This window comes from Ruditapes philippinarum, unplaced genomic scaffold, assembly GCF_026571515.1.
Source record: "Ruditapes philippinarum isolate M1 unplaced genomic scaffold, ASM2657151v2 ctg4199_1_1_1_1, whole genome shotgun sequence".
Taxonomy (NCBI): domain Eukaryota; kingdom Metazoa; phylum Mollusca; class Bivalvia; order Venerida; family Veneridae; genus Ruditapes; species Ruditapes philippinarum.
Genome location: NW_026860328.1, coordinates 27,120 through 38,957, shown reverse-complemented (window position 1 = coordinate 38,957; position 11,838 = coordinate 27,120). Strand labels below are relative to the sequence as shown.

Below are 11,838 nucleotides of genomic sequence, written 5' to 3'. Positions count from 1 at the left end.
AGTAAGTTATCGATAATTGGTTCATCCCTGAATAGTTCCCCTCCCACATCCGTGATCATTTTCATTTTTAATCTTGTCAAATTCTTCAACTGTTCCGATCCGAAACACAAACTTGTATTTTTTTCTACGGATAAACCAAACTTCCGTTAAAGAGGACCTTTTCACATAATTCTTTATTTTAAAACATACGAAAATATGTACATAAAAAGGCAATAAACGCCTTAATATGTGTTATACAATACATTTTATCTTTTGAGATCGTCACTTTGGTTCGATAAACTTGACATTTATAGAATGTATCAAATACCTTTACCATACCGTGACTTAATACTGTGGTAGGGTTATGTTTTTTTATGTTATTAATTGCTTTGCCCCGCACCCCTGTGTAGCCTTAATATGTACATACCCCAGTTGTTTTAAAATTGATCAATAAAACGTACACACACACCACTCCATACAATATTAAAAACAACATTTATTAAGCAGTTACAGTAGCTATTACACTTTTAAATAAAAAAATAATATCAAACATTCAACAAAAGGCAAATAGAAATTTGTAAGAGTTCGTGTTGTTGACGAATTGATCTTTGAAAGGTTATATTTGTGCCTCAATTTTAAAAAGGACATCTCATAACAACTGTGTTCACGTTTATGCTTGCCGAACTTTCCTTTAAGACCCTGGGTCTGTGGACCCACTGTCTATTTCATTTAGCCGGACAGCACAAATGTCCCATTTAATACACTGGGTCCCAAGGTACAAGTGACCTAACCTAGCTTAATAAAAATGCTTTTCAAAATAAGAGACAGTAATAAAGTGATTGCCTCATAAATACATACAATTGTAACCATACAAAGTTTACCTAAAGTAGACCTGAATAACATTGGCACATATTTCTTGTTACAACAAACACAATACTTGCAAATACGCTTCATTAAAATGAAATAATATTTTAGTTTTTTCTAAAAATAGGTACATATACTTGAACAAATTTGGTGTTCGCTGACCTAACTAGAAATCAATAGTACATGTACATGACCACGCCCACTTATTTTTATTAATAATTATTTTTTCTTAAAATGTTTTTAAAACATCTAATATTCAATAAAACAACAAATGAAAGTTGTTCTTTTTAATTTCATCCATATATACTATAAAAAGTAGTTCTATATTTATAGTATACAGCGTAACTTCTGAATTCCGGAACTTCTAAAATCCGGAAACTTCTGAATGTACATGTATATGAAAGTCTGCGACTAGAATGGGAATTCCGATTTTGAAGAGATCAATGTTCTGGTTTCAATAATGATCAAAAAGGTAAGTTATTTTTGATAATGTGAATTCTATTTCAACCACTTGATTTCTTTAATCTGGATGATATTTCTTTTATCAATATCTTAAACTTGGTAGGTAAATATTGCATTGATTTAATTTCTTTTAACTTTCGATTTCGTTTTTAGACACCAGTCAACCGTTTTTAATTTTGTGATTTTAATTTTTTAAAGAATGTGATAAGCTTGAACACGATCGATTTTTCAGTTTTTGCTGAAAAGGAAGATCGTAAAATTTGATGATTATTATTTATTAAAGTGATTAGATGAGCACCTAGCTTGAATCTATCCAATAATTATAATATAATATAATTATAGTGGCTTGAGTGGTGTATACAGTTATTATTATTCTATAAGACAAAGCTTTGACCTTCATGTTTGTTATTCCTGGTGTTACTGCAAAAATATCAAAGGGACAGGTTTAAAGCACTTGATATTTAAAAAATTAAGTAAGACCAGGAACTGCTGTGTTAGAGTTGTTTCCCTTGCCACAATACAACTGTCAGATGTAACATTGGTTCAACAGCGAAGAGAAGGATAGTTATCATTTTAGTTAAACAAAATGAAACGAGTGTTGACTTAATCATGTAGATGCTAATTAAATGTCCATAAAGCATTAGAAATGCTTTTAATACTTTTATTTTTCAAAAGTTTTTTTTTTTAGTTTTGGTGTTCATTTAAAATCCCCCCCCTCCCCCAAAAGTAACTCATTGGCCAATTACTTGAACCATCATTTTCGTCTGTTGCTTTTTGGCAATAGGTACAATTATAATAATTTAGTATTTGCATGAAAGTAAAAATACTTCTTTAAAATTGTTTATATTTTACTACTTTTACGTCAGTTATTCTTTCTTTAGTAACACGCATCAAACCTACTCTTAATTAAACGTTATAAAACTCATTTTGACCCTTTCTTAAGAAAAAAAAATGTTCGATTCTGAGGCATAATGTGCCTTTAAATACTTTCAGAATATAATCAGATTGAAATGAAATAAGAAACATCTTGTTATATATAAGTTACTTTTTTAAAAATAAATTTCAGTCGTTACCCGTCATTTGTAACCTCATGTTTTTATCTTTTCTTTTTAGATATACTGAATAATGGCATCGTTTGGTAATGATAGTCAACCTGACAAAAACCAATTTGGTTGTTACCAAATAAAAAAAGTTGGAAAATTCTGGCTTTTGAAGGTGAATGAGAGGTCAATGAGAATAAAATTCCTTGATCATGCGAAAGACGTCTTTATAGAAGAAACCTTTTTAATCGCAGACGATGAAATATTTGAAATAAAGGACAACGAATACGGAGAACTTTCAATTAAAAAAGTGGAAGAATTTTTGCATAATCCAATAGAATGTGATTCTTCATCTGAAGATGTAAAGACTGATCAAAATGAAATTTTAAATGAAGTTGGTAACGCTGAGATAGATAAGGCTATAGAGATTGAAAATGAAAATCTTGACAAAGACGGTAATTCTATTTATTTTGGGTATCTAATTTGTCAATTTCATAGTTTCTTTTGATCTAGGTATAATAATTGAAATCTTAATATAATAATCTACGTTACACTATGCTCCAGGCGACAACAGCAATTCCGATCCGGACCACCGGGGAGAACGGGGATAAAAGCCAACGCGTGGTGACGAGACAGGAAAAACTTTACGCCTGATCTGGTATAATTATGTTTTTGTCGGACCGCTAAAATTTAGCAAGTTTAATCCGTATTCTCGTGGACTATTTTACAAAAACACACGTAATATAAGCTGACTTCCAAAAACTTAAAAAAAAATTGTGATAAAAACAATATGATTTCCAACTTTTATCATTATGGTCTAGAAGAGTGCGGGTATAATATGAGGAATGTCTCACAGTACTTTGAACGTCATAGCATTATATCGTGATATCCAAGTCAGCACAAGACATTAATTAGCGACTCAAGTATTCTTAATGTTTGCGTACAGTGTGCTATTGCTTATATCATACCGCACTGTACCAGAACATAATGGTAAACAATGAGGAACGAAATCATATTGCTAAAATAAGAAAACTTCTACTGAAGTATATTGCAAACTGTTAGTATAGTGCATTTGATCAAACATTCCTCGTTGTTACACGAACACCAGCTAAATTTCAGCGGCCGACAAAAACGTATAGTGCCAGTTGTACATTTTTTTATCGTACCGCTGACATTTATATAGACAAAGAAGAAAAGCGTTTATGTAAGGTATATTCATATATTTTTAATGTGATTTCAGTTAACAAACACAAGACAAACGTTAACAGCGCACAGGTAATGATTTTAGTTATAGATTCTCTTCTCTACATTCTCAACTAAACTTTCACATTACTTAGTTTGCAATGTATAATATCTGGGTTTTGTTGTATAATAATGCTTTGCGAAGGTACAGCATGTGTTTCATTTAGAAGTGAAACTTGGTAAAATTTCGATTAGACCTAAACCTTTGAATCATATTGTTGGAATTTACCTAACTATAAGAGAGCTGACGTTAAATCGGGCATAATACCAGACCGAATTTAGTGAAATTTAGTGAATTTAGCAGTGAAATCGGGACGAGGTAAGACATCGCAGGACTCTGTTATTTTAACCATGCCAGCATGTGATTTTATGAAAAAAAAAAAAAACCCAAAAAAAAAAAACCAACATATATGTCAATTTTAGAGTGATATGGCTGCAAGTCTTAATGAAGTTGAAACTTTCGATAAATCTGTGTTGCAAAGGTTATTTCCTAACATCTCTGTTGAAGAAAAGGTACGTTGCAATTTTTAATGAAAAACGTAAGTAAACAAGTACAATTCTAGATAATTCGTTTAGACAACATAGTGTAAAAGTAGCCATTGATAGTTATAACTAAATATATACAAGTTTTATATCCACTGCATCTAATTGGTCCATTGTATTTTTATTTAGATTTACTTTATTTCTTAATCCATCCCACATAGCGGGAAAGGGGATTATTTATTAATCCATCCCACATAGCGGGAAGGGGATTATTTGTTAATCCCCTTCAACATAGCGGGAGGGAATTTTAAGAATGGCCTCCGTCTGTCAGTCCGTCCGTCCATCTGTCCGTTAGAGACGATGTGCAGAACGCAATAATTGGGTTGCTATCGCCAAAGTCAAGGTCCAAATAAAGGTCAAATGTTAAAAAGTGTTCATTTCGTGTCCGCTCGATAACTTTTAAACCGTTGAAAAGTTTTTGAAATAAATTGACACAAGTGATCACAATTATATGACAATGTGCAGAGCAAAATAATTGGGTTGCTACCCCCAAGGTCAAGGTCAAACTTTAAGTAAGGTCAAGTATTAAAAAGCCTACATTTCGTGTCCTCTCCATAACATTTAAACCACTGCAAAATTTTTGAAATAACTTTTTTCAAGTGATCACCATAATGAGAGGATATGCAGAGTGCAATAATGGGGTTGCTTCCCCAAGGTCAAGGTCTTATTTTTTATTAAAGTGTTAAAAAGTCCCCATTTTGTGTCCTTCCATAACTTTTAAACCGCTGAAATGCTTTTGAATTAACATGACACAAGTAATCACCATCATAAGACAATGTGCAGAGCACAATAATTGGGTTGCTACCTCCAAGGTCAAGGTCACCCTTAAAAGTCAAGTGTTAAAAAGTGTACCTTTCATGTCCGCCCCATTACTTTTAAACCGCTGCAAAAATTTTGAAATAACTTTGCACAAGTGATTACCATCATGGGACGATGCAAAGAGCGCAAAAATTGGGTTGCTACCTCCAAGGTCAAGACCACACTTAAATGTCAATTTTTAAATGTCTACATTTCATATCCGCTCAATTTAAACCGCTGAATTTTTTTTGAAATAACAAGGCATAAATTATCACCATTATGACATGATGTGCAGAATCCAGCATCCAGGTTGCTGCCCAAAAGGTCAAGGTTAAGTATTCTCCTTAACGTTTTGACTTTAATAACTTGGCACAAATAAATACTATCATGAGACTATATCCTTATAATATACATGGCACAACATCAAGGTCATGGTCTGTTAAAGGTCAAGAAATACACTTTCATGTTTTCTGCGAAAGGGAATTTAGCTATCCTTCAGACTGCCTTGTTATAATTGTTTTGGGTGTATTTTCTAGAACCACAAAGACTGGATGAGAGAATATGAAAAGCAGATCGACAGTCATCTTCAAACTTTGAATTCCAGTGTAAGTTTATTGTCAGCGTAAGTATACTAGCTATATAATCTACATATTTACATGTAAGGTTCTTTCCAAATATGAAAATGTCTATTCTGCTACGCTTAAGACAATATATGGTAAAGTGATAATTTATTAAACAGTCCACTAAGTAATGTATGTGATAATTAATTTTTTATATCGTCTGTCGTGCGTCGTCAACTTTTGTTTCAAGAAAATCCGCTCCTAACCCGTTTGACAAATGTTGTTTAAGCTAAGCAAGTTTGTAAAATCACGCATTATACCAGACCTTTTTATGCGCCCGTTGACTTTAAATAGACACCTAGATGATGTAGGGAAATCGAGACGAGGTAAGACAGCGCAGGACTCTGTCAGAATTTTCAGTTGTATATCTGTCGCAAACATACTTTTTAACCTATGTGGCAACAGTTTTAGTAACAAAAACAAAAAAAACAAACAAAAAACTTCTGAAATTTAAGATAATTCAATAGGTGCGTAAATGCATGTAATGGAGATAGCTTTCTGATTAAAGATTCATTCTGAAGAAATCTTTATGCACGTGATTTCACAAAGTTATTATCTGTAAAACATATATGTCCATTTTAGAGTGATATGGCTGCAAGTCTTAATGAAGTGGAAACTTTCGATAAATCTGTGTTGCAAAGGTTGTTTCCTGACATCTCTGTCAAACAAAAGGTATGTTGCAATTTCTAATTAATAGGCAACAAAAGTAAAATTATAGATAACTCATTTGAGCATAAGATAAATCTTTTGAGCATTTAATCTCTTTCCTCAACTCACAATGAGTGATAGGTATTTACAATTTTAATAACTTAGCGTAGATAGCAAAGTGCAAAAGTAGCCGTTGATTGTTCTAACTATATATAAATGTATACACGTTTTATGTACAGACTCAATCAAACTGAGTCTGCAATTTTCATGTAATATTGTTGTTTTTTATGATTCCGAGAGATCACTTTTTCAGATATTTATACCTATGTTCTAATCTGATTGGTCTAGATTATATTGCATTTTGATTTAGATTTGCTTTATTTGTAAAAATTCTCTTGTGTATATTTTCTAGAACCACAAAGACTGGATGACAGATTTTGAAAAAGAGATTGACAGTTATCTTAAAACTTTAAAACAGCAATCAGCATCCAGTGTAAGTTTATAATCAATATAATCTTTATATTAACATGGTCTTGATATAGGTACTTGAAGCCAATGTTGATAATGTGGAAGATTAGGCAAATGTTGTTAAAACTAAGCAGGATTGTAAAATCACACATAATACCAATCCGAATTTGGTTCACCCTTAATGCGCCCGTTGGTTAAATGTAAGATATAGTGATAGTGCAGAGAAAGCAAGACCATGTAAGACAGTACAGGACTCTGTCAGGAGTTTCAGTCTATACCTGTCGCAGACCGTGAGACAGAAGCTTTAGTAACGTTAAAAAATTAATAAGAATTCTTATTTTTTATAGATAATTCCAATGGTACATAAATGCATGTAATGGAGATAGCTTTTTTGATGTCAGATTATCTCCCTTAAGCTCATTCTGAAGATATTTTGTATTTTAACCATGCAAGCATGTGATTTCACTAAGGTATTATCTGTAAAACACTTATGTCCATTTTAGAGTGATATTGCTGCAAGTTTGAATGAAGTGGAAACTTTCGATAAATCTGTGTTGCAAAGGTTGTTTCCTGACATCTCTGTCAAACAAAAGGTATGTTGTAATTTTAAACACAAAGGTAACAAGAGTAAAATTTTAGATAATTCATTATCAATAAATGATAAATGGTGAATGATGAGTAATTACATGTTTAAATAACTTAGCGTACACAACAAACTGCAAAAGTAGCTATTGATGGTAATAAAAAATATATACAAGTTTTTATACGTGTCCAAATCTAAATGGTCCAGATTATATTGTTTTTTGATTTAGATTTGCTTTATTTGTTTAAATCTGTCTTTGGTATTTTCTAGAGCCACAAAGACTGGATGACAGATTTTGAAAAACAGATTGACAGTCATCTTAAAACTTTAAAATCCAGTGTAAGTTTATTATCAATATATCTATATAAACATGTTCTTGATATAGGTGCTTGAAAAAAGCATTCAACTACACTTTAAATAATTTATGTAAAATTGATTATTAATTATACTAATTAAAAACCTAAGTAGTCTAGTTCATTAAAATTGATCAAAGAATTGAAGAGTTCTGGCCATGGCAACCTAAAAAACATTTTTTTTATCTCGAAAACTGCAAGGACTGTTTGGTATGTGATATTTTCTTACGAGCCACTACCAAGCTTGTTTAAATTATAGCTCCAGAGTCAATTTGGCATCGCCTCGGTGGCCATGGGTTTTCCTAATATGTATATTGTTAAAACTTTAATACACATTGTCTCCTCTGAATCCGCAAAGGTTTGAGCTTAAATATAATAAAACAGATACTATTTGATCTTTTCGTTCAAAAATAAATAAAGTAGACCAAAAGTTTGTTCAAATTATAGCCCTAGGGTCAAAATTATACCCCATACGACACGGGGTCTTTACTCAGAGACTTTCTTTTTGTATTTAAAACTGCAGCTGTGGAATTTGGACAAGATGCACATTTGCATGATGAACTTTAACATAGATGCCTTAAATTTTGACCCAGTGGCATACGTTTTATAAGTAGAGCTATCGCTATGAAATTTAAACAATATGCACTGTTACAGATAAACAGAATTGAATTTTGACACTGGTTTTGACCCTGAAACCTAAAACCTTTTTGTATTGATAAAACAGCTTTGAAATTCAAATTACATCAGTTTCATGTGCTGATTTAAACTTTGATATAAGTTGATCAAGATTTTAATTTTTTGTCCTTCATTTTGTATTTGTAGCTTCTGCTATGAAATTAGACATTATGCACAGTTCTAAGTGCAGATTTTAAAGTTATATATCTGCTTCAAAAATATTTGAATTTAAAAGAAAAATACTTCAATAATGCTTGTATAGAAATGATAAAATAATAAAGAAATTCTATGTTAAAACTCTTCCGATTTTGAAACCAATATAATTGTATGGTTATTAAATTTTTTAAAAATATTTTATCAGATATAGCTTCATACCCTTCAACTTTTATATCAGTCGACTTATTTTTCCCCCAGTAACTCCCTGAGCATTATATATCTTGCACAGTCAGTGTTTCTCTGGTCAACTATCTAGGGCCTTTTGGCCTCGCTTGTATTAAATATATTTTTTATAATCTAGACTTTATCATAGACAAAATTGAAAAATATATATATTGATGTAAATTTGATAGAACATTACTTTATTGATTAAGTACAAAATTTCATGTTAGCCGCGTTTAAATATTCTATGTGTTTAACTTTATAAATAATTAATATTTTGTACTGTCATTCAGAGTATCAAAAGTGAAGGAAGGATACTGGAACTAGAGGCTACAGTAAAAATTAATAAGGAAGAACGAAGCTCTCTGGTAAACGACCTTGATATATTAATAGTTCATTTATTTCATTTCCGTGTAAAATGAATAATAGGGGGCCGAAAAATGCTATTATACATTCCATTTGAGATTAGAACTTTCCTATTGACGGCCTTCACATTTAACTTAAAGTTGATACATTGTTCACCGTTATACGATATATATCATCGAGAGTTGATAAAAGTAACTTAATATTTATATATGACATTACCCTAACAGAGTGCCGAAAGTAAAAGAATTGGGATTGGAATCCGTCTTACAGATACAAGTAGCATAATAAGAAAATCGAAAAAATAGGATATACTAATAGCTCATTCATGAGATAAGAATATATCGTCGACCTTCACTTCGCTTTTAACTTGACAGTTGATCTATTGTTCATACGATATAAACATTGAGAGTTGATAAATGTTACTTAATTTCATTATCCTATACACTGTTGTACAGCGTCCACCGGATATAGCCCCTAAAAACACCGAAAACGAAAGTAGAAAGCTGCACAACGAGTACACCCAAGGTAATGTTTTAACTTATTTCTTCATCATAACTTCGTCGATTTTTCCAAACTAAACAATATCGTGAAGCTAAATATGTCTAGTTTTAGAGCAGTGTTTGCTTTTGCCTGCAAATTAAATACTTTTTGTTAAATTGGTGATAAAATGTAGCGTATTTGTCGACATTTGCGAACGATGTTGATATTTACCACTAAATCAAGCACAAAACGGATTTGCTGTATCAAATTCCGCCGTTAATACAAACTATAGTCATCCCTCTACTTATATTTGAGTTTTCACCCTTCAACTCGAGCTGCTTTTAACAAAATTTGCAAAAAAACTGCCTTGCCTTGTGTACAGAGTCTAGCACGGATGTGTACGGGGTGTAGATGGAAAACTGATAGCGATTGTACGGGGTGTAGTAGGTAAACGAATGTCATTTTCTGCAAAATATATTCATTACCAGAGCATATACACGTGCGCTGATGAAGAAAACGATTTATGTCGGGATCAGGGATTGTAAGGTGAATGATTTTAATTTTATTAAGGATAAAAATGTTTAATTAAATTGTCAACATGTTACGCAACATGTATATTAATTGCAGTAAACAGTTTCCGTCCTGCTATACCACTTTTTATGCGTGACTATAAGTTAATAGGGTAAATGTAAAACTCAAAAGACCACAATTTCATTCCATATTTAGTAGAACATTATGAACAGAAAATTCTATAATTTGTCTTAAACAATTTCAAACCATGTTCGTGTTATGCATTGTGAACTAAACTTGATCTAAACATGTTATATTTGTTTATTATGTCACCGGTCTTAAGACTTCATTGAAAAACAAACATTTGTTAATGAGCTTTGGTAAAATATCCGCTTTGATTAGTTAGGTTAATCATTAGATTTATCTTTGTGGAAATACTACATTACTGGCTATAAAGTCCTTCATATTTTTTTGCAGTCAAACTCGGGTGACCTCACTTGTGATTTCGATATTCAGTTTAATAAATACAATGCTGCCGCTTATATGCTGCTGTTTTTTTTCTGAAAAAGATTATGATGACTCTTCAATGATGATGATGACGATGATGATAATGATGGTATTTTATGTTTTCATTTCAACATTGCCATACCAATGTACAGAGTGTGCAGAGAGATATGAAACATTTAAAGAGTCTATTCGGCATCTTCTAAGCCGACTAATAGCTTATATAAGGCGGCTAAAACTGTTTTATAGAAGACAGTGCTAATGCCGTTTTGTAGAAAATGACAGTCCTGCATAATCTTTTAATCAATTTTCGACCTCCTACCTTATGTGTAGGTTAGTTATACATGTATATATAAATACATCCCCATTCGGACCATCTCCATTCAGCGAGTTGGTTTAGAAGACTCCTCAACATGTCTTATAAATACCGACAGACACTATTCAGCTGATGGTTGTGATGGTATGACAATAAAAATTAAACGCAGCTATACTGTTAGGCTCAAAAACACTAAAAACATAAATTATTTACCAAATACCTCTGTATCGTCCTCTAACCTATCCATGTTTAGTCTGATATGAGATTATTTCCAATTAAAAATAATAAGAAAGACTATACTTTATAAATATGTGACTGCTAGACACCGTTCACATCTACTAGACCCTGTACATTAAACTACTACACTCCGTTCACTTAAATTTGTTTTCTTTGCTAGACTCTGTACACAAGGCAAGGCAGATTTTTGCGAATTTTGTTAAAAGCAGCTCGAGTTGAAGGGTGTAAACTCAAATATAAGTAGAGGGATGACTATAATTTGTGTAAAACGGCGAATTTTGATACAGCAAATGCGTTTTGGGTTTGATTTAGTGGTAAATATCAACATCGTTCGCACATGTCAACAAATACGCTACACTTTTTCGCAAAGTTAACAAAAAGTAGTCAATGTGCAGACAAAAGCAAATATTGCTCTAAAACCAGAATCATTAAGCTTCACAAAATTGTTTAGTTTGGACAAATCGATGAAGTTATGATGAAGAAATAAGTTAAAACATTACCTTGGGTGTACTCGTTGTGCAGCTTTCTACTTTCGTTTTTGGTGTTTTTAGGGGCTATATCCGGTGGACGCTGTACAATAGTGCTATAGCTAACATTGCTGGAGACCTCCACTAGACCTCCACTACATTTCCTTTAAAGAGTCGAAATGAAGTTTCTTATAACATTTTTAGAGTTCACATAGCATCCTGCATTGCATTAACATTAAGAGTTGATCAAGCATTTTCCGTTACATGAACATTCAGCGTTGAGCTAGCATGTTCCGTTACATTTA

The 11,838-nt window shown here is 32.1% G+C and overlaps 1 protein-coding gene across 1 annotated transcript; it reads left to right on the top strand.

The window, feature by feature from the left end:
* Positions 1-1,239: 1,239 nt before the first annotated feature.
* Positions 1,240-9,208, top strand: LOC132759671 (uncharacterized). The gene is made up of 7 exons (XM_060751480.1): positions 1,240-1,315; positions 2,419-2,800; positions 6,131-6,220; positions 6,609-6,689; positions 7,168-7,257; positions 7,518-7,586; positions 8,947-9,208. The coding sequence occupies exons 2-7, from the start codon at positions 2,780-2,782 to the stop codon at positions 9,073-9,075; spliced, it is 480 nt and encodes a 159-aa protein (XP_060607463.1). The 5' UTR covers positions 1,240-1,315; positions 2,419-2,779; the 3' UTR covers positions 9,076-9,208.
* The last annotated feature ends 2,630 nt before the right edge of the window (positions 9,209-11,838 follow it).